The following is a 26,820-nucleotide window of genomic DNA, read 5'->3' as shown; positions in this document are numbered from 1 at the left end:
TCAGAGGCAAAAAATATACAAATCAATTTTCCCTGCAAAGTAAAGGAGCTGTTACAGTGGAGGATTACTGGACTGAATGTCAATATTATGACATAGTATGAGTGTGTTTCATGTTTGGTAATTGCAATCATTGTTGCTTTTGTTGTGGTCATCCATTTACAATGCTTGGTGTCAGCTTATTTATCTCTTGTAAAAATAAAATACAGTGTGTGTGTGAAAAAAAAGAGAGAGATAAAACAGTCTGAGGAAAGGGTAATGATTAAAATTTTATTATCAGAAACAATACAAAAAAAAAAAGAAAAGCATGCCACACAAAGTTGCATCAAATCTAGCCTGAGAGTCATGTGAAACTATACTGTTAACTGTGTGTTTTATTTTTAAAAGATGGATATGTCTTCCATTTTTATCTTAATCTTTCCTTTTTAATATTTAATAACAGTAAGCCGTAGCCTTTTGGCATGTTTGGAAAAGCAGCACCAGTCATAGGAGTCCTAGGCTTGCGTGACCCCAGATCTGTTCCTTCCCCTGATCTGCAGTTTTGCAGGAGCCGATCCGGCAGGCTGTACATCTCTGACTTCCGGGAAGGTTCAGCCAATCAGAGCCTTTGATGTGGTGGGGGTGGGGCTTAAGAAAGAGGCGGGGTATTTCCCTCCCTCCCTCCTTGCCCTCCCTGTCTGCCTCCTGCTGCGGCTGCACCTCTGTGGTCCCAGCTCCCTGCTGGGCAGGCTCACCTTGCCTCCAGCTTCCACCAGGTGACCTCAGTTCCCTGGGCTCCATTTACCTCTGCCTTTTGTCTCTCCAGCCTCAGCGTGCTGGTGGCTTCCTGCTAGCTCTGGGCTGCGCTGCTGGCGCCTATGAACCTTCCATCACCTGTGCACCGAGTGAAATTTGCTCTGTTGTACAGTGATAGGGCTTCCCGTGCTCCATGTTGGACTCTGTTGTGTATTCCAGTATTCTCACACGTGATCGCAATATAGTTTACTTTAGAGGCATGGGAGATGGAGCCTATGACTGGGTTAAAATCCTCTGATTAAAAGCAGCCAAAGTGTTTGTGTTCACTATGGCTGTGGTATAAGGGGAAAACCCTGCCTGGGTGTCTGGTGTCTAGTTCTCGCTGAGTCACTAGGGGAGCTTAGAATCACTCAAGTCAAAGCCTCAGTTTCTTGAAAAATGAAAGTGCTCCCCGGGGTCCCTTCTGGCAGCCCCATTAGCTGGCTTTAACTCCTTCCAAACCAAGACAGTTGTAGGATGCAGACTCAGTTCCTGTGGGGGACCAGCGAGTTGTCTCCATCGGCTCGGCGGACCCTGACTCCAGCCATCTGCCCTTCCGAGGGGTGCCATTGGTCCCTGAGGGGTCAGGTGACAAAATGTGGGCGAGCTGGGGCAAATCTGTCACCACTCTGGAAAGACCTCCAAAACAGGCTTTTCTGATCTGACTCATGTGCTTGGTCTTCATTCAGGCACAGCTCGCTCCCAGATCATACAGTGCAAAAGTAAAATTTACTGCTCAGCTGTCCTGATAGTGGGTTTAAGAATGTATCAAAGATGTTTCATCTGTTCACCTTAAGTATACAACCAATAGGCAGAATGTGCAGATGGCACTTGTCTGATGTAATATAGTCTCTCTTTCTCCATTTTAAGCACAATCTTACAGTCTCTAAACAGCATTTAAAAAATACGTTATCCCACATGTTGTTTGTGTATACGTATATATTTGGGGCCAGATGCTCTGGGTATCTTAAATAACTTTGATTTACTAAACTTCCCTCCTCCTTCCCCACCCCCAGCCCTTTCTTTTCAGAAGATACATTTAGACAATCACCATTCACCTCCAATTCAAAAGACCTGCTGCCCAGTGAATCTGTGCTTCACGGAAGAATATCAGCTCCAGGTATGGAAACATTGTCGATTTTGCTTCTACTAATGGTTGCTTAAAAATTACTTTTCTGAAATGCGTGGATTCTCAGATACGTTCGTTCAGTTTATAGGCTGAAGTTACTCATCTGAAGCTAGGTTTTTGAAAGGAGAGAGAAAATTTAAATAGCCACAAAAGTTTGTTAACAGAAAAAGCAGACAGTAAGAAAGCTCTTCTTCTTTGCTGCAGGAGCTTATTGTTCTTTACCCGCTGATGTTTCATTCGTAGAGTGAATTCCTTTGAAATAGCGAAGTATAACCTGGAAATAATTTGCTTTCCACGTTGTCAGTATTTTAGGCAGGCAGCCAGGAAGATGGAGGAGGACGGTGGCAAGACCGCTAGTCGCGGACCGGGAAGATCATGACCCTGGGGGGGGTGTAGGCCACCACAAAGACCACTTCGGTTTCCATGGCAGCAACACAGCTTGTTAAGACAGTCTTGCCACCCAGATTTCGCCTCTGTTCTGAGAGGATCCGCATAGATCCATCTACCGCTCCCTTTTGCCACCTCAGCATCAATGCACAATTTCCTATCCACGCTTCCTTTTTCATTGCTCCCTTCCCGAGCAAAAAGAAAGATGTGCTTGCTGTCCCTTTACCAACAGCATGGCCATCCCTCAGGACTTACGAGTGCATTCTCAGAGTTGTCATGAAATGAGAACATTTGAGAACCCCTGCCCTGGAGTCCCTCCTCCCTTCCCACCCCTCCCCCACCCCAGTACCACCAGTCCAGCTGCCAGGAAGCTTTCAGCTCCCAATCACTGAGAGAATTTCAGAAGCTCTTGGTGGCCTCCACACCCATTCATGTGTCCAAGAGAGACCAAGGCCACATGTGTGCACGAGGGGCTCACAGCAGGGTTGTTGGCCAGGAATTCCTGCAAGAATAAAGTCCGGTGTCCCCCTCACACGCAAGGAGCCCGTGTCACAGATGCAAATGGCTGCAGGGCTGCGTGTTTTGCGATTCAGAAAGAGCCAAGGAGCATCTTCTGAGATACTGGCTTGTGGATATCACAGGTCGTTGGAAGTGGTCCGTGACAAACAGTGGGGAAAAGGGCACTCCTTGTCGTTCTTTAGTCTTGTGATGGCAGATCCATTTCTCCTCATCTCTATAGAGTCCAGGGACCTGCAGCCTTGTTAGCCTGGCAGGGCTTTTCTATTCAAACCCCATAAATAACATGCTTACACAAAAACACATTACATAATACCTGGTTCTAGAGGTGGAAAGAAAGTCTGGTTAGTTGATGTCTTCATTCTCAAACAGGGGCTATTTGAACTACTGTTTACTTCCCACAGTGTCTTTTTGAATAACCATCTCCCTGTTCCCCAAATTATCACCCTGCTGTTAAGTTGATGGATTGTGACTTTCTAATGTCAAAATAACTGCCTAGTAATTGCCTGTCAGAATGCTGTGACCCATACAGCCAGCATCCCATGTTGTATATACAAACCCTGCATTGCTGGCTTAATGTGTGGCTTGGCTATATTCTAAGAAGGGTTTATTGGTCAAGTTACAGCTCGCCCTCAAAAAGTCATATGTTTAACTATGTGTGTTGTGTTGTCGGCTGGGGAACTTCCTATGATTCGCTTGACAGACTTTTATTACAAATTAGATAAACTCACCCTTAAAAAGTGAACTCTTATTTTGGGGGGAGAAGTCAGCATAACTGGGATTTTTTTAATGTAAATCCACCATTCTTGAGGGATAACCAGTCTCTGTTCTTGAAAAGGCAGAGGATAGGCAAAATGACTATATTTAAATTTTGCCAAAATAGACAACTAAAAAGGGCCTATTTAAAGCAAGCAAGGTAAAAATGCTTTAGAAATGGAGAATTAGAAAAATTAAAAGTGGTAAGGACAACCTGGTGATCACAAAGTTCTTGTAATCCGAAGATGTATTTTGTAAGGAAAACCTTGATAATTTGGACGAATTGTGGAGAAGACCAATCTGAACTAACAAAAGATTGCAGTATGGAGACTTTTCAAGAAAACATGTGTTTGACATCTGGACAGTGATAAATGGCCGTTGTGTACCACCTACTCAAGCTCCCCAGTCCCTTACCCACAATTCTGAAATCCATAATTTTTTGAATAAGTTGTTTGGTGGCAAAACCTAATGGGAGGCTATCTATATCCTTTATGTATTATGCCAGGGATGAAATCCATACATTTTTGTTGCAGAAATATCAATGTGCTTGATTATGAAGGCCCATCGGAGTGTTACATAAAATAATATCTTACGCACCATATTATCATCTGAAATCGGAAAAAGTATGAATCCCAAAATACATCAGGCCCCAGGGGTCTTAGATAGATATGGTGGACCTACGTCTGTTCCAGGACTCTGCTAAATGCAGTGCTGGGAACAAAGAAATTTTGAAGCCACAGTTAAAGATCTTAAGATTCTAGGGTGTAAGAATCATAAATTCCTATAGAAGATTTCGGAAGACCAAGTGGGCAGCAGATTTCGGAATCACTGACGATGTGGCAAGAACGAGTTGTCCTATGAAGATGCTCTAGTACTTACGGCAGCATTGTTAATGAGGGCCTGGATCCGAGAAAAGGAGGACGGGGATAGGACAGGCAGGAAATGGGCTAGTTGACTAGTTTGGTTAGCTTTGTTATCAGCAGGTTGAATGAGGGACCTATGGCGGCTGTGTAGAAATGGGGAAGCCAGGAAGGAGATAGCTGGCTTTAGTGACTAGGCAGAAAATCATTTGTTGTGAGTATATAAATAAAAGCCTCAGCACCCTTGGACATCTTCTCTTGGGTAATTTAAACGTCACCATTAAAATATTTTTTCCATTCTTTATTTACTTAGCAAACTTCTTCTTGCCACACATCATGCAGAGATAAATGTCAGCCTGGAGAATGATCTCAGAGTCCCAACTAGTGGAGACCACAATTAATGAGGTTTAATGTGCCTAGTTCCAATCCAAGAAGGCCCTTGCAAATGCTGAAAACCCACAGCATTAATTCAACGATATATATTGGTATATATTTATATACCTCTATCAGTGGGATGAAATTCTCTCCCATTCGCCTTTGGAGTGAGACCACGGGGCAGGAGAGTGTACCACGTGAGAGTATCGTTGAAGGCCTGGCAGCTCCAGGCCAAAGCGATGCACGCAGTGGGTTGTGATTGTGTTTCAGGCCTTGGAGCACGAAGCAAGCGGTGTGGGAGAGAGCAAAATGGGGAGAGGTGGTAGCACCGCGGATCATGGAAAAATTGAGAATAGCACTGTTAACTAGGCATTTGCCTTCGGCAGATGGTCTCTAAGACACACAGCTGCCACCATCCCAGAGAAACAGAATAAACACAGAGCTTCGCAGTGTCCTGGACCCGGTTGTTGCCACTATTTCTAGACTGGCTTTCCTGTGAACCAAAAAATGCTCACGAGCCAAGACCTAACATTTTTACTTGCCGTGAATGTCTTAGGCGGAGGTAACACCAGGAATCCTTAATAAAACAATGAGTTAAAAGCTGCTGTCATTGTCTGCTGGAGGGATGTGAGGACAAAATAACCTGAAGGCCGTGAATAGGTGACTGAGTGCACCCTGGCTAGTGCCGTGGCTGGTGGGGATTGTACAAAAGAAATAAAAGAGATTTCCTATTATGGGGGAGATAAAATTACAGACTCTGTGTAATTTAATGTACTTTGTCTAATTTATAGTTGTCTCAGTTTGTAAAAGATTTACACTAATAGAGGAAAGATTCTGAGGTCAGGTGTTTTCCAGGGCACGAAGGGCAGTTCTGTGCAAGGAGTAGACCCATTGCCATGTACCTGCAGCTATTTCTGTTTTCCCGTCGTCTTTCCGAAGCAAAGGCTATTAAGAGAAGGGTTTACGTCCCGGCACTGCTTTTAGGCGATGTGGAGCTTCAATTCTGTTTTATTATGATTTTGAAGTCACAGTATGTTTGCTCTGTATTAAGCCAAAAAAAACAAAAACACAAGCAGAGCGGGTGTGAAGGAAAATGCAGGTCTCCGTGGAACTCTTTCCCTGTGTTTGGAGTCACCGATGCTTCTGTTTGTTATTTCAGATGGAGCTTAGAGTCAGACAATGTAAAACATATCAGCAGTTGTATTTGTAAATCCCTTCACCCATTATTTGCTAAATTCCCTTTAAAAAAAGAAACTCTTTTTGTTGTTATTGTTCATAACATCCAAACAAGAAGTGAAGGACATGGGCAAAATTTAGTTCAAGACTTGATATGCCAATCAGGTTTGACGTTAAATAAAAAGGCACGTTTAGAATGGTCTGCCTCGTCCCCAGGCCAATTCTTGATCCATTTTCCTCTCTCTGTTCTGCCCATCACTCTAATACAAGTTGTACCACGTCATATACACTTTTCTGAGATCTAAATTAATGGTGCCTTGCATTAGAGTACCACCAGTGACTAACTCTTGGCCTGCCGTGCAGCTGCCCAGATAGGAATGACCTCTCTCAGGCAGTGGGTTTAAAAGATGTGCATGTCACCTTTGTTTATGCTAAGACGTCCCGACTCATATCTCGAGAGAGAGAGACATACCAAGCTTTCCTGGATTACAGCAAAGTGTTTTCTTCAATCCTTTTTCAAACACAGCAGATTCTTTTAAAATTCAGACTAAGTCATGGATAAACAGTGGAACGTTGGGTGTTGTTTGGTGTGTATCATTTTGTGGCTTAAGCTCCTTTTTGATTAAACAGATCCATCCTGTACAGAGGAGGAAGTTAATAGTTATCAACGACCTGCTAAATTGTCAGGCCCGGGATCTGTGTCATCTCATTTAATTTTGAAAACAACCCATTGAGACATAGGAATTATGCTCAGTTTACAGGTGACTAAATGGAGGTTCAGAGAGATTTAATACCCTTTTTCCAGTTTCATTGAGATATAATTGACATATAACATTGTATTCGTTTAAGATGTACAACCTAATGATTTGATATACATATGTTGCAGAATGATCACTGCAATAAGTCTAGTTAAAATCCATCACCTCACATTGTTACAAATTTTTTTTCTTGTGAGAACCTTTAAGATCTATTCTCTTAGCAACTTTCAAACCTGCAATGTGGTATTGTTAACTACAGTCACCGTGCTGTACATTTCATCCCCAGAATTTATTTATCTTACAACTGGAAGTTTGTACCTTTTGCGGAGACATTAAGGGTTTCATGGGTTCAGAGATATTGTGGGTTCAGTTCCAGGCAACCACAATAAAGCCAATATTACCATAAAGTGAGTCACACAAATTTTTTGGTTTCCCGGTACATATAAAAGTTATGTTTACAGCATACTGTAGTCTATTAAGTATGCAATAGCATCATGTCTAAAAAACAACATACATACCTTAGTTAAGAGATACTTTATTGCTAAAAAATGCTAGCCATCATCTGACAATGCATAGTTGCCACAAAGCTTCGATTTGTTAAAAAAAAAAAAAAAAGCAATATCTGCGAAGCACAATAAAGCAAGATATGCCTGTAATAACTTGTTCAGAATCATCCAGTTGGTGAGTGGCAGCCCGTGAATTCAAACCCAGAACTCCACAGTGCATTTTCTCTCTTTCTGCCCTGTCACACTGCCTCCTAAGTCAGGTAATGTGTCACCAGCAGTGAGCAAAGAAGCACATCTCTCCAGTGTTTGCCCATATGTACTCCCAGTTGACATCTGAAGTAGTACTGATGGATGGCCTTCTTTTAGTTAGGAATAAAAAGTAGTCCTTTAAGTAAGATATTTCAAAGCAGTGACAAGATAAGAATGTACTGTTTATTAATATAATGCTAATTTTGTCCTCTTCCCTTTTAATTCTTTTCTTTCTTCCCTTAGTGCTTTGATATCTAGTAATCATAGTCACTTGGAATGTTTCTTTCAGTCAAGAAACTTTAAAGAAACAATGTTTCTTTTCAGTAACCTTTAATGGAGTGTCTGAGCTGTAGAAATAAGTTTCATGAACCTGGTTAAAACCTCCTGCTTAAATAAGACACATAACACTGAAGTGAGTGGTGATCTGATGAGCAATGCAAAAGGAAAAGTTCTCCACTGGGAATCAGGAGAGCCCGGGTTTAGCCCTAGCTAAGCTTCCAGTAGAAAGAGAATAGAAGAGCTTCAAGCTTCTTCCACATCCCCTCTTTTTCAGAAACTGCCATCTGTAGTGGTACTGTGACCTCAACTCAAGTTTCTTTATTTTCCTTGTGGAGCCAAAACTATATACTGGTATGGGGAACATCAGTTTAGTCTACTAGAAATTCTACCACACCCACTAAGAGTTGGGGAAGGGACATAATCCTTGAAGGACAGTATTGGGGATGGTAGTGACTGAGAAGCGGGCACAAGAAGGGCATCTGGGAAGATGGACCGTTTCATTTCTTGATCTGGCTGCTGATTGTATGCATGGGTAATTTTGTGAAAATTCATCCAGCTGTGTTAAGGCTAATTGTCTTATTCACAAATAGGTGGGTCTTGATGCCACGTGGCCACCTCCAGGCCATCAATACGAGTGCATCTTCACTTCAGAGACTATGAAAGTGATGACGATGCCAGCTGTCTTTCAAGTAGACAATTTTTAGTTTACAGGAACATTTCCATTTGTAGCACAAAATTGCCCCGAATTAAGTGACATATAGTTTGATATCTCTGATTCCCGTTCTGTTTCAAATTGGGAAAGCATTCTGCACTGCTTACAGCATTTCTCTGATGTACTTACAAAAGATGCCCTATGTAGTCTGTCCAGCTGTTTACTAGAGGGAGAAGGTTTTGTTGTTACAGAGCTTCCTGATCCAGATAATGTTATTTGAGGCTAAAAATGATGTGCTCGCAACTAGCTCCATTTGTCCCTCACCAGCCTAGTTTGGTCTCAGTCAGAGTGTAGGTGAATTCCAAAGGGGAGCTGTTGACTCCATTAAAAATTCTTTGAAGAGAAAGGTCTTCGTGTCCAAGTTAGTCCTTCTCAAAAATGTGACTAATCAGGTCTCTGCAGACCAGCGGTTGTGGTGTTGACACACTGAAGGGGTTTAATTGTGGTAACCTTTCCAAAGGAGAAATTTATCTCCAGTTTAGACACCTCACCTGAGCTATCTATGGAAAGCCACAAAGACAGGGGACAAAACTGTGGTCGCTGGGCTAAGTCCCTTTATCTATGCCCAGATAGCACCGGGGCTGAGTCGCTTGGTATTGAAGATAATCATCAACACTTTCGTGTTTGCACTTTGCGGGAAATGGTGACATCCAAAAGCCCTTTTAAAAACCCAGTTTTTTGGGCTTCCCTGGTGGCGCAGTGGTTGAGAATCCGCCTGCCAATGCAGGGGACATGGGTTCGAGCCCTGGTCCGGGAAGATCCCACATGCCGTGGAGCAACTAAGCCCGTGCGCCACAACTACTGAGCCTGCACTCTAGAGCCCGCAAGCCACAACTACTGAGCCTGCGAGCCTAGAGCCCGTGCTCTGCAACAAGAGAAGCCACCGCAATGAGAAACCCGCGCACCGCAACAAAGAGTAGCCCCCGCTCGCCGCAACTAGAGAAAGCCAGCACACAGCAATGAAGACCCAATGCAGCCAAAAATAAGTAAATAAAATAGATTAGTTTTATTTAAAAAAACAGTTTTTTGTTATGTAAATTAGTTCATTTGTGTCATGTTTTAGATCCCATGTATAAGTGATATACGATATTCATCTTTCTCTGAATGAGTTACTTCATTTAGTATGATACTCTCTAGGTCCATCCATGTTGCTGCCAATGGCATTATTTCATTCTTTTGTATGGCTAAGTAAACATACTTGTGGTTACGAAAGGGGAAGGGGGGTTGGAATTAGGAGTTTGGGATTAGCAGATACACACTACTATATATAAAATAGATAAACAACAAGGACTTACTTTATAGCACAGGGAACTATATTCAATATCTTGTAATAAAATATACTGGAAAAGAAAAAATCCAGTTTGAAGACTTTGTTTCTCAGGTGTTTCTCAGGTTAGGTCCCTGAGGCTGTGACCATTTCGGCCCTGGCCTGATATCTTCCTGTGAGCAGAACATAAAATTTTCTGCATGCCATTTATAAGGCCTCTGCAGTGCCCGTGGTTGTATTTTTACTTTTGCAAAAACTACTGAGATGCCTGGAGAATGAATAGTGCTATAAAAGGTCAAATTCTTGAGTATGTGTAATGGACGATGGAGAGTATTTGTTTGAAAATTGCCATGTGGTGACCCTGGCTTCAGTTTGGGACCAGCTAATTCAATCTACAAGGCCTTTTCTGTATATTCAATATGTTCTTCCATTCCTTTGCTATCAAAAATACATATTCTCATTTCATGCAATTTCTTCTTTGTGTTTATTCCTTTGCAGGGCAGCAACTGCCCTCCGGTAACCAGTGTAGAAAAAAAGAAAAGCCGTTCCGCTTGCAAACTAGACCATCTATTTTTCATTCAAACGGATCCATTCTGTATTCCCATATGTAGGCCAAACGGGGACCTCTCTGCAGTGAGAGAGACACCCCTGCCCCACGTCACACCACAGCCCTTCCTCCATGTGGTTGTTGGAATGACGGTCAGGGGCTTCAGTTGGGGGCTGTTCTCCCTCATGCAGTGTGTTTCCTTTAGCAAAGTCCTTACCATTTCTCTTCTCCGTCTATCATCCAGAAAAGGAAGGTGTGAACTAGAAGTGCAAAAGTATGGGCAGTCTTTGCACTGGCTTCATGAGATCCCTGGTTCCCCACGTCCTCCTCTGGAGTTCTACTGAGACCTCCCACACAGGGGTCTCGCAAGTTCTCTGAATTCAACAGGTCCCAAACTAAACGTATTCCCCACCCCACCCCTGCTGTCTCCATCCCTCCCCTCCCCAAATAATGAAAACTGATGAAAACCCTCTGCTCTATCTTTTTTTCCTAGCTTGTTGAGTAACATCATCACCTCCCATGGCACAAATCATAAGGTTCAATACCATTTGTTTGCGTTCCTCCACAAACAGATCCTAAGGCAAGGATTTGTGCAAGGAGTTTTGTAGGAAGCAAGACCAGGAAAGCTTGGGAGAGGGACGGGCAAGCGGGCCAGGGAAAGGCAGGCAGCCAACAGAAGGTTCCTTCTCAAACAGGTTACCTGTGTAGACAATTGGAGATTAATGTCACTGGGGAACTCTGGGAAGCCATGGAGGACACACACCTCAGAGTTTTCTACTGGAGGGACTGAGAGAGGTGAGATTCAAGCTGCTCCCAGGAGAGTCAATTCCCCAACGCCCTGGTCTTACTACACAGGTGGTCAAAGCAGGCTCCCGTGGCCAGAGGAAGCCCTTGGCAAATGTAGGCACGTGCTGGTAGTGGGAAGGCAGGTGCTGAAGTGATAAAGGCAAGGTGATGGCAGGAGAGGGGGCAGGAATGACAGTATTTGCTGCATCGTTTTCCATTACTGCCTCTTTCCCACCTTCCACTTCCAACCAGTTACCCTGCATGATTCTTCCTCCTACCTCTCTCCTAAATGCATGTTTTCCTTTCTTTCCCAGCTGCCAATAAGCTTGTTCGAGTCTCCATCATTAGTCCTCTGGGTTACAACAGTGGTCTCTCTCAGGTCCTCCTGTCTCCAGTGTCACCCCTGATGGTCCCGTCTTCCCATCCTGCAGCCGTAATCTTTCTAGAAGGCATATCTCCTCATCTCACTCTCAGCCCTAGTGGCTTCCCATTGCCCTCAGGATAAAGTTTAACTGACACCTGCAGTCTCTCCCTATAGGTTTGTTTGTTTGTTTGTTTGTTTAATAGCCTCTGCATTCCCCTTCCACTACAAAACCGGATTAGGTGCCGCTTCCTTTGATCTCCTTGGATATTTAGAATTTCCTGTTTATTTAAGCATCAGCCTTCTCCCTTAGCTGTAAACTCCTTGGTGGGCATAAGCTGACTTGTTGACCATGGTATCTCCCAGAAGCCACCACCAAGTGTAATCGCTCATCAATCTTGGATGAAAGCATATTGTTGAAAAACTATGTTGTTTGTAGAGCTAGTGTTAAATGTTCTAAGAGAGATCTGATGAGACTTTGATTATGACACAGATCCGATTTTGACTGTAGGTTTAAATGGACCTCTTTATAAATGTAAGGTGTGCAATAAAGCTTTTTTCAAGTATAGTTGGTCTCCCTAGCTAATGTGGGTAACTGCCATGACATAATTCTCTTTTAGAATTAAACGGTTAAGCTTGACAGGAGAAAGATTGCAGGGCTATTGTGTTCATTTTTTTCACCTTAGATATAGATCTAACTGCCACAAAAGAAAGTCTAGAGCAGCATTTCTGAGGGCAGAGAGTGGAAGATGGAGGTCCAAGAAGACTAGATGCTTTGAGGTAAAAGGTTAACACTGGAATTAATGTGAAAACCCAATACTGATTTTCATGCATAATAATAAAACTTCCCAGGCGTAAAATTCCCTGTGTCATTAGTCTCATATTAAAAAGTTTGGAATTATTTCAGATAGAATTGTTTTCCCATCCGTGAGCCAACTGCTTTATGAGATGAGCTCCTCCTTTAATGTAAATTATTTTATTGAGAGACAGTGTTATATTTTGATCCAAATAGGGCAAAAGTTCACATAAGAGTCTCTCATTCATACTAAGGGGAAACTGTGTGAGACAGATTTGAATTCAGGCCTGAAGCTCTCTGGAATTTGGGCAGCCCATGAAAGGGAATTTTTTTTTCTTGCAAATTATTAAAAAATGATACATGGCTTTTTCCTCTTGCTTGGGAAATGTCCCCCAGATTTTCTGACACTTCCTCAATTGTTCCTTACACCTGAAGAGAGAAACAGTTTTCTACAGCTGTCAGGCTACACCCCTCCCTACTCTTACACCTTTCTCCTCACCTCTGCAAGAATCAACTGAGATGAGCCCCCTGGAGTTGGAGATTCCCACACATACACAGCCATTTCTGCCCTCAGCTACCTGTCTTCTCCAGGGCACTCTGTCTCATCCCCATCTTTTCCTTCTCTTTTTCTATTGTGAGCCATTGTGGGGTTTACATGAGGCAAGACCTACGTTAAATATTCTACTAAAGATGTCAATAAGAAATGAATTCTCCAAGTTACAGAGAAATACAGTGCTCCCTGTTATTTTGTGAACTTTAACCTTCATGTCCCATTCTAGGAATTTAATCTACCAATAAACTTGAGCAAGTAACACTAAGGTGTATGGACAAGGCTGTGCTCGCCGCATAAATATATGAAAACAAATGAAATGTTCATAGGTAGGGAACTGGTGAAATGAACCATAGGACATTCGATGGAAAATTCCAGAGCTATTAAAAAAGGATAAAGGAGATCTTTTAGAATTTATATGAAAAGATGTCTAAGATATATTGTTAGATTTTAAAAAACAAAAAGCTGGCTACAGACAATATGTGTGACATGATCCCATTTATATATTTTTTAAAGAGGTGGTACATTTTATGTGCGCACAAAATGCTTGCATGTGTGGAGGTAATTTCCCCACAGATAAATTCTGAACAGTGATTAGCACGAGGAGTGAAAAAGACTGGGATTGGGAGAAGAGGGATAGTAAGTGGGAGGCATTCTTTCATTTTTCAGTTTATATCCTTTGTTCTATTTTTTTTTACCGTTAATTTACACTTTTATAATTTTTTAAAGTCAGCAAAAGTAAAGTGAGATACCTATGTGTTCAAATCAATTTTTTTTTTTTTTTTAGAATCCATCATTTATACATATGATGACTTGGATCCCTAATGAATAATCTCTAAATTAAGTGAACTACTAAAAATATGGATAAAGCAATGATTCTTAGCCATCTTCCCTTGGTGAACTGCCCCAGCTAGATGCCAGAGTTAAATGAGTGTTTCATACAGTTGATGAGAATATAAATCAGGTTACAAATCTGCATGAATGGTGTGACCCCATGGTTTGTAAAAATGTGTGCATACAGGGGAAAAATCAGGAAGGATAGAAATGTTAACTGCTATCTCAGGGTAATTAGGATTTCAAGTGACTTTTACTTATATTTTATGGACTTCCATTTTTACCATAAACATGCATTATTTTTATCATCAGACACATCATTTGAACAAAGGTGAAGCTATCTTGTTTGTTCTGGTACTGAATGCTTGACACCACTTGGAAGTTTTTATCATGAGGTTAATGCCTGGAGCTTTGGACAAGGAGCTCAACTTCAACAGAACCATGTTCAGATGTGACCCCAGAAAAAATGGTAGACCTACAAAAGTGAATGGAGATATTTTCAGCTGCAAGAGATGAAAATCTTGGAAAAAGTCTTGTAAGGGATGTTTGGAACGTAGAACCTATCTTAAGGTATCAAAGCACTTCAGACTAAGGGATACCAACCATTCACATGTCTTGCTCTGATTGGCAACTACTGCCTTCACGATTTCCTCATCCTCTGTTACGTTCACCCTTGGGTACCTTCTTCCCATGCAGGGCTTTCCAGTCAAAATGCCTCATCCATCTGCAAATTCTAGGTCCCTGCCTTAAGTATCCAGGAATGAGTCACTCAGATCAGTTGCTTCTCTTTTAACTTGAATAGAATTAGACTCTGGGATGTTCAGTTGAAAGATTCATGAATGGGTAGGTCCCAGGAAAGGCAGTGGTGAGGTTATCAGGGAAATCAGCTCTTTTATAGGAACGGGAAACAGAATAATTAGGGAGTCAGATAACCCAGAGGTAGAATGATATACAAATAAATAAATAAATAAAAAAGATTAGGTCCAAACTCTGGCTGTCAATCTTTGCTAGAGTATGGAGGCAGGAATTAATGGGTTATGCGGATTTTAGGTAACTATTTTGTCTTAAAGGCAAGATGACTCATACAAATTACTTTTTTTGCTCACTAATTTTGTATGTACTGTGTAGGTACTTGCCAAAAGAAAAGCAGGGGAAAATTTTACTCAGGAAAAAAAAAATGTGTACTCTTGCAAATGCTTTTAACATGTAGGCATGCTTTCGGTATGTGAAAGTTATTTTTGACACTATTTTTGGCCAAATTGTTTTTCATTTTTATGAAAAATGTTAATTTTTAAAGCACTCCGGTCTATCTCCCAACTGTTACTTTTATCACTCGAAAATGTGGTATTTTAAAAATATCATCACTGGTGTCATACTAAGACTTGCCTTGGATTACAAGCCTTTCATAGTAATTAATGTCTTTTTTTAAAGGCATTTGGACATGAAAAAGGAATAAAATGAAAGTTCACCAAAATGTTCATAGCAGTTGTCTTTGGGTAATGATGGGAACTGTCATTGTGGTTTGGGGTTTTTTTTTTCCCCCACTTGTCTGTGTTCTTCTAGTTTTCTATAATGAGCATGGAACACTTATAAAGAAAAAATCAAATTTATTAGAGGGTGTAAGTTTGTTAAGGGAGAAAGATAAGAGTCATGATGCTTTGAGTTGCACTATAGTCATTCTCATGGTCACACACAAGATGGGCCTTTGTCCAAGGCTCCCAAACATCTTGTGTTACAATGAATAAATATTGGTAGAGTTGTTTCAAAAATTTTAAGTTACATATCCTGTAAGTTATTAACCAAGAGCTGTGAAATCCTCATATGAGATACAAATATGACCGTAGTCTTTTAAGTACATATTTCAGTTTGACTACTTACTAAGTTCACTTGAGGAATGATTGAAGTTTGAGGATGGTTCCTTATTTTCAACCTTACAAGGGAGATTAATGAATTAAATTTATCTTAGGGCACCTGCTGTTGGAGAAGAAGTGCACACCATCTTATTTAACTGGGTCGTTGAAAACGGTGTTTAATGGAACAGCCCTTTGTACTGTTGCATTGCACTATTGGTCTCATAAATATCATTCATTTAGGTATAATTAACAAAATAATAGCTGCTGATGGAGAATGTTTTCAGTAGTTTTATCAAGAAGTAAAATGAGCATTCACATTTTTGTTGCATCTGTTTAGTTTCCTAAAAGAAGAGGTCAATTAGAAAAACGATCTTCGTGGCTACAGATTCACTGCCCCTTAGATAATTTTCATTCTTCTCCATTAGCGTCAGAGGACATTGAGATGCTATGAAATGGGGATTAAATATAAAAGGATCTGAGTAGCATTAAGTATTTGATGAGCAGTCTGAGAAGCTATTATGAGGTGTATGCACCCCTGGGGTAAAAAGAAAGTTTATGTATTCATTCAACAAACGCTTATGAAGCAGCTATGATACGCTGAGTACCTTTTAGGTCTGGGGAACAACAGTGAACAGAACAAAGTCCTTGTCCTTATGGGGCTTACGTGCTAGAGATAGAGACACATGATATACAAATAATTATACAGTGTGTATATAATATATACACACACATATATAATAACATTGTGGAAGTATATAATATATATTTTTATGGAATATATAATTTTATTTCTATATTATTTAATAACATGAAAAAACTAAGCTATGTAAGGGGGGTTGGAAAGGGACCATCGAAGGTAGGATGGTCAGAGAAATTTCTCTCTGAGAAGGTGCAGTTCTGGGTAAAGGGAGCAGTTACTACAAGGCCCAGAGGGGAGGATGGGCTTGGCTTGGGGAAGTGGCAGCAGGAAGAGTGGCTGGCTGGAGGAGAGGGAGGGAGAAGCACTTACAGAGGCTCGAGGAGACTAGCAAGGGCTTGGGCTTTCCTGCAAGTATCCAAGGAACCACTGGAATGTTTGGAGCAGAGAAATGACAGAATCTCACTTCCATTTTAAAAAGTTAATCTGACTTCTTGTTTAATCTTTAAAGCCTTAATAAGGTCCCCTGAAAGGCTTAATGGAAACAGAGAGGCCCTGAATAAAGATAAGAGAGGCAGAGAAAGTTAATTTAATTTGCTGGGTATTCTTTTTATAGTGGATGGAATTTGTGCAATCCCTGTAATAATTAATTATTGGTGGTGAGTATTGCCCAATGTTTATCTCATTTCATTTTTCTTACTATTAAGCTATGAAAGAGGGATTGTATGGCACAGGGAACTATACTCAGTATTTTGCAATAACCTATAAAGGAAAAGAATCTGAAAAAGAATATATATTTGTGTGTGTGTGTGTGTATAAAACTGAATCACTGTGCTGTTCACCTGAAACTAACATGATATGGTAAATCAACTATACTGCAATAAAAAATAAAATTTGTTAAAACTAAAAAAAATTTTTAATTAAAAAATCAAAAAATATATATATTTTTTTAATATAAATTTATTTATTTATTTTTGGCTGTGTTGGGTCTTCGTTTCTGTGCGAAGGCTTTCTCTAGTTGCGGCGAGCGGGGGCCACTCTTCATCGCGGTGCGCGGGCCTCTCACTGTCGCGGCCTCTCTTGTTGCGGAGCACAGGCTCCAGACGCACAGGCTCAGTAGTTGTGGCTCACGGGCCCAGTTGCTCCGCGGCATGTGGGATCTTCCCAGACCAGGGCTCGAACCCCTGTCCCCTGCATTGGCAGGCAGATTCTCAACCACTGCACCACCCGGGAAGCCCAAAATATTTTTATTTTATTATGTTTAGTTGAATATTTTGGTTTTTTTCTTAATCAGTTAAAATGACTATCTAGATAGTTAACTGAATATTTATGGAAAAAAGTCTACAAAACTCAATAAAAAAACGCTTGGAAACTCACAGAATTTGAAATCAGAATTATTTTTAAAAATGACAAGACAAATCCATTATTTAGAATTCATTGTAGAAAAGAGAATGCCTTCATAAGTAAGGGGAATTTAGCTTCACCAAGAATTGCTCCAGCATTATTTATAAAGAGCTATGGCAGGGAACTGTGAATTCACCCATAAAAACTGCAAATTACTCAAACAGATGCTCACAAAGCATGCCTAGAGGCTATTGTATATGTGTGTCTTGCCAGTTCTGCCATTGGAGAGGCGATTTACAGTCGTAAAACCACTAATGATGGCTCTTTACAAATGTTATACCAAATTATATTGTGTAAGACAATAACATCCGTTATTTACAACAGAAATCCTAAATGTTTGTTACCTACATACATTACTGACAAGCAGAAGAGCTCATATTTGCTAGTACATAATATGACTCTTTTGGTGTGTGTGTGGAGCGGGGAGGGTGCCTTTCCCCAATTCAAGGAAATAGCACGTAATAAGGAAATTTCTCAGAAACACTACCAAGTACTAAACCATCAAAAACTCAGGTTCGAGTTAAATATGTGCCTCTTCCCACCTCTCTCCAGCAATCCTCAGATGTTGAAATCCCTTTTTAACAATATTTTATTTGTCATCTGTAATATCTGAGGAAATGGAGATCCTTCCTAGACTTTTTGAGACTTGCGTCATACAAATACATTGTTTGGCTAAATTTTTGTTTTAAGTGCTTTCCAACCACCAGAATAGAGTAGATGATTCTCTAGACTAGACCTGTTACCATACAATTTTTCAGCCAAGTCGTTCAGAGGCAGTTTGCTGAGATAGGGAATGAGGTAATAAGATTCAGTGATAAAAAAGCAGTCCACTTCTTGCTGGCAAGCTGTGAGGTTGACTACTTAATATTGAGCTGGAGAGTGAGACTGAATTACAGTTTCCTCCAGGGTGATGCAGGCTTCAAAATTCACTGGGGGAAGGGTTGAGGGTGGAGACAAGAGAAACCTTTACAAGCGGTCCATTTACATCTGTTTACACTCATGAATGTGTGTGTGTTCATTTTCTTTTGGCATGTGGGAAGAAACTGGCCAAAATCTCTAAAAGGGCTTTGCTATTTTACTTTTTTAAAACATTGTTTTTTTATTGAAGTATAGTTGCTGTACAATATTATATAAGTTACAGGTGTACAATACAGTCATCCACAATCTTTAAAGGTTATACTCCATTTATAGTTATCATAAAATATTGGCTATATTCCCCATGTTGTACAGTACATCCTTATAGCTTATTTTATACTTAGTAGTTTGTACCTCTTAATTTCCACTCCTATGTTGCCCCTCCACACCCACACTGGCAACCACTAGTTTGTTCTCTATGTCTGTGAGTCTGCTTCTTTTTTGTTATAGTCACTGTTTGTTGTATTCTTTAGATTCTACATATAAGTGATATCATACCGTATTTGTCTTTCTCCATCTGACTTAAGGGCTTTGCTATTTTAAATAGAAACGTCCACTTAAGAGATTTCATAGTTAGCAAGTTCTTAATTGACTCATTGTTCCCTAGCGATGGCGGCCCCTTTTCAGGGTAGCACACCATATGTTAGAACAAGTAATAACAAAGGGAAATGAATTTGAGAAAAACTGCATCCATTTTGAGAAACTGGATTTTTTGTGTGTGTGCATCGATAACCCAACCAGGATGTTCCTGTGTGCTTAGCACACTGAATACATTTAAGTCATTTTCATTTTACTGGGGAGCTGCGGTAAACCTGCAGTTCGACCTTTGGGAAATCATTACTGGCTTAAGCTAAATGATATTGCTGTCTCTATTACAGTCTTGGAGTCTTGGGGAGTCATATACACTGATTCATAAGGATTCCTTTGATCAACTGGAAAAACTTCTCTCTACTCGGAAGGAGGACAGAGAAGTCTCATAGGTCAGATTGTGAGGTTGACATTCTCAAGATGATGCTATCAACTCCTCTCAGATTAGATCCATGACGCTTTCTAAATCCTTTTGCAAACAGCTGAATTCCAACAGGACTACCATTATTTGTGCAATTGAAGAACGAGAGTGATCCCAATACACCGCTAGCAAAGAAGTGATTATCTTACCCTCTTGAAGGTGGTAACCAGCTTGGACTCTTTTTTATTTTGTTTTCCAATTGCTCAGGTTGATGGGATTAAAGAGGTTTTTAAAGAAAGAATTTTAAATATGCACAAGGAAAAAGATATGTGCGGCTATGTTATGTATTGGTTTTAATAGACTCGGGCTCTTAAAATGCTTGATCATAACAAAATAGGTGGAAACATGTACTGAGTTGGTGGCCTTCAAACTTTTGGACAAAAACCCAGAGTAAGTTTCATGTGTTTATAAACATGTATGTATATGTGTGTGTTAAATGACAGTGTAAAATATATAGAGATAGGTTGGTTGATCGATTAAGATAGGTAAATGACACAGTCTTCACTATGTACCATGTCTGGTATTTTCTAGTCTATCCTATTTTATTTCACCTTTTTTTTTTAAAAAAAGGGCTGGTTGAGCCCAGTTCATTTCATGATCTGCTGGTGGGTCACACCCAGCAATTTTATCATGACTGGGCTAACCGATAAGGAGTGTTCTCCTCCTTTGAGTTCCCTTCTGGCAAACTCAAGAAGGACCAACTAGGTGCCACCTCCTTTGGTCTTGTTTTTTTTGGCTGCCTTGGGTCTTAGTTGAGGCACGCGGGCTCTTTGTTGCCATGCTCAGGCTTCTCTCTAGTTGTGGCACACGGGCTCAGCTGCCCCGTGGCACGTGGGATCTTAGTTCCCTGACCAGGGATCGAACCGGTGTCCTCTACATTGCAAGACTGACTCTTAACCACTGGACCACCAGGGAAGTCCCAACTCCTTCGGTCTTGACTCAACAGGCTGGTTTGTGCCAAACAGTTTGCAGATCCAAACTCCCATCCTATTGAGATGATTGGATCACTCCTGAACCAGACCTTTGAAGCTGTGCCCCACTGTACTAAAAATAAACAAAACAGAAGAGGAACCAAACCTTTCCCAGAGTGGTCTGGTACTATTGGTCTTTGTATCTCAGTAGGAACGGGAAAGTAATGATGTTTTGCATGTGAGTGAATCTCATTGAAGAACAAATGTCTCTAGATTGCTTTTCAAAATTTTAAAATAATGGCAAAGTGAACTTAAGTGGGAGGAAAAGGATAGAAGAAAAAATTTGAATTCTGCATTTAGCCATTAATTGAATTGAGTCCTTAGTATCTGAAACCAGTCTTTGGTTTTGCACCTTCTTGCATATAAGTAGCTATGACAGTGTCCATCCTTGATTCTTATTCAGTGTGTTAGGCAGGGGCTGAATGACCCTCTCTCCGCAGTATGTTGCCTTTAGTTCCCATTTTTAAAAATAATTTCCTATGAATAGCAGATCACCCTTCCTGCCTTCCCCCACTCCTCCGCCTCCCCCATGAATGGTAAAAGGCTCAGGTTGAAATAATGGAGTTTTTCGGTTGCTGGAAATAATGGATTACAGTAATCAGCTAAGCTTTTTAAAGCATGTGTATTGAAAGGGAGAAAAAGATATGTCTTGGATTCCACCCACTCCAGGAATCAGCAAAGAGAGAATTCTCTCAATTAAAACAATGAAATTTCATCCCACCCTTGGGGTATTACTTCTGCTCTGTTGATGATAATGAACATCAAGTTGATTGGCTTCCCACGCCCTGACAGTCATTAGTTATGCCAAAGGTGCTGGGGATCTTCCTAATGAGTGCAGTGATCTGAAAGAAATGTAAGGTGACAGCCTTTTCCTCACCTCACCCCGGAAGCCCCATCACAGGACAGGTGACGGGCCTGATGTATCTTTTTACAGTACACTTCTTCCTCACTCTCTCTAATAGGAAAGAGATTTTGAAGATATTATTTGCTTGGAATGAGCTGATTCTGTGGAACATAGAAAAGTTTCTATTTGTCACCTACTGTATAGCACAGGGAACTATACTCAATATTTTGTAATAACCTATAAGGGAAAAAAATCTGAAAAAGAATAGATACAAATATGTATAACTGAATCACTTTGCTGTACACCTGAAACTAATACAACATTGTAAATCAACTCTACTTCAATGAAAAATAAAATAAAATAAAAAATAGATCCATATGTATGTGAAGTATTGCGAAGGCTATCAAGGTAGAAGAACTTGACTGGTAGGGCTAAAAAAGCTTACGTATTTGAAGATACCTGCAAATAATTCTCACTTATTACACATATACAGTGCCCAAATGTCTGAAAAATATGGTGCCAGCAACATAGAAAGGCTAAAGGAATTGGAAGTTTAATAGGGCAATGTTCTCCATTCTGAAAGGGTCAAATTTTCTTCTGTCATTAGAGTTTCTACAAAAGAATCCCATTCAGACATGGAGGATTTTTTTTTTTTTTTACTTCACATAGGCAAATATTTCCATCTTAACCTTGGACAGAGGAAGTTGGACTAATAGTTAAATGTGATTGGAATTATGCCTATGACTTCTTTTACTGCCTTGTGAATTTTCTTATCGAAAGCTCAGTGAACTTCTTAATTCAAAAATTAAGAATCAGCTCATGCTCCTTGCCCCTGGTAATCATCAGGGTGCCACTATCATTGAAGGTATATTAAGGACCTAGCTGTCTGTGTCCCAGCTAGAATTTAAAGTCATAGTCTGCTTTCTCAAAATCTGCAACCTAGGCTGGATGAGATCTACGGTTCTCAACTGGGGTTGATTTGTCCCCCCAGGAGACATTTAGCAGTGTCTGGTGATATTTTTAATTGCCATGACCAGGGGGCAGGTACTACTGGCACCTATTGGCTAGAAGCCAGGGATGCCAGCAAATATCCTGCAATGCACAGAACAGGCCCAGCAACGAAGTATTATCTGGGCCAGATGTCAGTAGTGCTGAGGTTGAGAAACCCCACCTTAGGTGTTGGCAGGTGTACCTAAAGGGCATGTTGAAAACTAAAAGTCATAGACCAGATATACAAATAAAGTGGTATTGCTTCAACTGTGTATAAACACAGACTTCTGGAAATTTTTCAAGTTTCTAAGCTAGGGTTTTGTTATTTAATAACTCTATTAACATTTGCACTTGTTTCGTAATAGACAACTGGGCAACGGTGACACTCTTTCTTTCATTATAACAGTGGCCAGAAACAAGCATCAAACGTGAACAGAACCTTGCTCGCGAATTCTTAAAATCTCAGGAAATGGAGGATATGCATTATGGAGCGGGAGTCCTATTCCCTATGAAGTACCTGAGCCTACTTTAAACGATAAAAAAAATTACATGTATCAGTTAGGATAAAGTTTTGATGGCTGTAAAAAAGGCCAAAGTAACAGTGGCTTAAATAAGGTAGAAGTTTATTTCTCTCTGATATGTCAGCCAGAGTGTGAGCAACCTGGGGCTGCTGTGGTGGCCCCAGGGTGGCCAGGTTCCTTCTATCTTGTTCTGCCAACCTTGGTATATAGCTCCCATTTCACCACCTAGGATGGCTGCTCCATCCTAAACAGCAGGAAGGCAAGAAGAAAGTCAAGGGCATGGCCCTCCTTTTAAGGGCATGACTTAGAGGTTGTGCACGTCACTTCTGCTCATCTCACTGTCTAGAACTTAGTCACATGGCTACATGTAGCTGTTAGGGAGACTGACAAAGTTTTTTGTTGGGCAGACATGTGCCCAGGAAAACCTCAGGGGTTCCCTTATTAAAGGAAGAAGAAAAGCATGCATGTGGGAAGACAGCTTGCAACCTCTGCTTCAGATATCTTGTCTTCGGTTAATTCAAGGTCAAGGAACCCAAAGACTGCTTAATGATTCCAGTTGGCCTTTGGTCAGGGTAGAGGGCACAGACTGTGATGATGTCTACAATGGCTTGTTATTTCACTCTGTTACATTAATCCTCAATCACATGTAGGGCAGTACGAGCTCAGGAGCTGAACTGCCACGGTTCAAATCTTAGCTCCGCCACTTGCCAGCTGAGTCGATTTTAGCAAGCTTCCTTCCACTCTTTGTGCCTGGATTTCCTCCTTTGTAAATTGTTGGTGGTAATAATACCTAACTCATAGGCTTGGGGTGAGGTTTAGTGAAGTCATACACATAAGGCACTCAGACCAGTGCCCATCAGAGTGACCTACTAAGAGTTCTACACATTGTTATCATTGTGGTGGATTCCTGCGCCTGACTAGCTGATTTCCTATCTGCCAATTTGAACCTTAACTTAGTAAACACATACATGTCTGTCAATTTCATTTGGTTTTAAAATCCTAATAAAGATTTGTTGCCTTGACCTAATTTTGAGTCGTAGCTCCCATCCCCAATAAAGTTATCAAAATGTGGGATTTGATTTGGAATGAAAATAAAGCTCAACCAGGATTGATGTGGGCTTGAGCCAACTCATGAACTAGTGGATTGCCAGCACTTTACATCAGAGTCACATTGGTGGACAAGCTAGAAATTCAGAGTAGACAACTAATGTTCTGGCTGCTTTGTCAACTACCTGTTGATTTCTCTGCAGATGTCAGAGATTTCTGCTCTGATCCAATCAATTTCATTAAACTCGAGATAATTCTTTGCTCTTCAGTAAAGGAATTTAAGAACTCACAGCAAAAACATTGCAATTCAGAAGATCTACAAATGGCAGTAATTATCATGCTTTCTACACTATTTCATATTTCAACATCGTATAGCAGATATCCATCCCTGAATTCTGAGCAGATCACTAAAATTAAGGTTAGAACATTTTTAAAGCTGATGAATGTACATACATATCTGTGTGTGTATTACAGAAAATCCTCTGCAGGTGATAATATAGTTTGGCCCCTAAAACACACATGTTCTTTGTTAGGTCATTTCCTACTTTTTACTAGTATAAATTTTGAAAGCAGATTAGTATTTTACCTCTATATGAAGTAATAGAAATGCAAATCATGTATATTGTTTATGGAATGCAGGGTGTATTTTCTATAGGCTATAACATACTCTGATGTGAATATAAAGTTAGTGGGGGCAGCCATACTCCAGTACACAAACATTTGTCTTGATTTTCTTCTCAAAGTCCCTTTGGTCCTTACAACATAAAATTTAATGGATGATTCTACATCTATTTACTCTTAAATTCAGTGAGGAAGAATGATGGTGACTCATTATAGCAATTCTTATTATTTTATCAACAGAAAATGGTAAAGAAAACAATTTCACCCAATCACATGGAAATGGAAGTTATTTATTTTTTAAGGTTTTTCAGTTTTTTTGTTTGTTTTCTGGCTGAGTTGGGTCTTCGTTGTGTGCGCGGGCTTCCTCTAGTTGCAGCGAGCAGGAGCTGCCCTTCGTTGCGGTGCACGGGCTTCTCATTGCGGTGGCTTCTCTTGTTGCAGAGCACGGGATCTAGGTGCTTGGGCTCAGTAGTTGTGGCTCGTGGGCTCTAGAGCACAGGCTCAGTAGCTGTGGCGCACGGGCTTAGTTGCTCCGCGGCATGTGGGATCTTCCCGGACCAGGGCTCAAACCCGTGTCCCCTGCATTGGCAGGTGGATTCTTAACCACTGCACCACCAGGGAAGTCTGAAATGGAAGTTATTTAGACTGACCTGTATCAAAATATTTACTAGGAAGGCTACAACTTTAAGCACTCAGAGGGCATGTGGGTTTAACAATGTGAATATACAACAGCTAATGATGTCCAACCCTAAAAATAAAATACAACGATGATTTCCAGAATAAATCATTTCCATTTCTGCCATAGAAGTTTTGGTCTCTTAAAACTCAGCATATTACAGTATAATGCTTTAAAAAACTATTCAGGACTTAAGGAAGCAAGCCCTAGAGTGCAGGTTCCTCCAAACAGAAGGATTCCACTCTTTTTCTCTTTCTTTTTAAAATAAATGAATACAGGAAACAGAAAGGCATAGAAGGAACTTGTGAGAATGAGGGCTAATAGCCTTACTGGTGAACAAGCTCCAGAGAAAAAGGGGACAAAGAACTTTTCCTGTGATGCAGCATTTTGGGGCGGCGGTAGCCGCTGTGAATCTCTTAAAGTTCAAGGACTTCACAAACCTCTCCTTGGCCAACTTGAACGAAGCATAAGACTCATGTGAGTCACCAGGTGAACAGTTGTAACTTGATAAAAAGATAATCCTCTGGCTATTATTATATCAAAGCAGTAGACGGAGTGTCTGTAAAGGTCAAATGTGAAGCTTTCCACAATAATTTTACCTAAAGGCAAAGAGTTTACCTTTAAGAGCAAGATCTGTACTTTGTTCTCTAGGGTCTCTGTTATCCAGTACAGAGATCGTATCCAGCACACCGTGGCTTGAGCCAGATATGGTTTGTTTGCGGGAGACTCTTCAAGACCTTTGGTTTTTGTTTTGAGATATTATACAAGGATTCCATTGATTAATAATTATTGCAAATGTGGTCCCAGAATTGTGTGACTCAGGGCCACTGCCCCTAAGAGACCAAAATTCTTGATAAAACATTACACGGTTCCTGCCTTTTGACCTTGCTCTGACTTGGGAGGACACCCCCAGTATGCGTGGTTTGGTTCAGTATCTGTGAAAAGGGGACAGAACCTACCACAGAGGCTGTTGGGAGGAGCCAATGATATAATTTACTTCAGGTACTTTACAGAGCGCCTGATGCATTGTTAGCTCTCAGTAGTAAATTTTATTATTGGTGCTGCCGCCATATTTCCTGCACAGGTGCTAAGAGGGTAAACGGAGACATGATATTAAATGTTCATAGTTGGTTAGAAATTCGATTTGCAAGTGATGAAATAAGGTATCCCCCCACCCTTCTCCCCACCACCACTTCACTACTCCCTGATCCTGCCCCCTCCCTCTCCTCCCCCTCCTTCCCCCTTCTCTGCCACTCAACCAGTGTTACCAGTTCCACGGGCATCCCTCCAGAGATACTGTATGCACAGACAAGTGAAAAGGTATCTGTATATCTGCGTGTATCCATATTTATTTTTGGAACGTTTATTCTTGAACAGCCCTCCACTTGAAAGGATAAAGAACCTCCTTTCAAGCTGATAATTGAAGTAGGGAAATGAAGTTAAGAGTCTCTTCCCTGCATGGTTGCAAATGGCAAGATTTTCTACCCTGTGGAATCAAACGGTTACATCCTTCTTGATTTAACAAGATAAAGAGGACATTGGATATAGAGGATCCTTTTGACAGGGTAGACACTGAGGCCCCAAAGGGTGGTTCACACTGGAGTTTATTACTGCATTCAGCAGGCCATTTTATCTCCACATAGAGACATGATCATTTAAGCATGTGGGCCCAATATGCGGGTGCCCAGAATCAACAACCAACTCTCTTTTACATATT

At 40.8% G+C, this 26,820-nt stretch overlaps 1 protein-coding gene across 3 annotated transcripts in view; it reads left to right on the top strand.

Moving 5' to 3' along the window:
• ZNF827 (zinc finger protein 827) overlaps window positions 1-26,820 on the top strand; it is a 178,355-nt gene that overhangs the window by 113,064 nt on the left and 38,471 nt on the right. For all 3 annotated transcript variants that reach the window (XM_059922572.1, XM_059922571.1, XM_059922573.1), the window contains exon 8: window positions 1,788-1,891. In XM_059922572.1, coding sequence (XP_059778555.1) covers window positions 1,788-1,891 — 104 coding nt within the window. The remainder of the gene's footprint in view (window positions 1-1,787; window positions 1,892-26,820) is intronic.

Source organism: Balaenoptera ricei, chromosome 5, assembly GCF_028023285.1.
Source record: "Balaenoptera ricei isolate mBalRic1 chromosome 5, mBalRic1.hap2, whole genome shotgun sequence".
Lineage (NCBI taxonomy): Eukaryota > Metazoa > Chordata > Mammalia > Artiodactyla > Balaenopteridae > Balaenoptera > Balaenoptera ricei.
The sequence above is the reverse complement of the archived record's forward strand: the minus strand, read 5'-3'. Positions and strand labels throughout refer to the sequence as shown.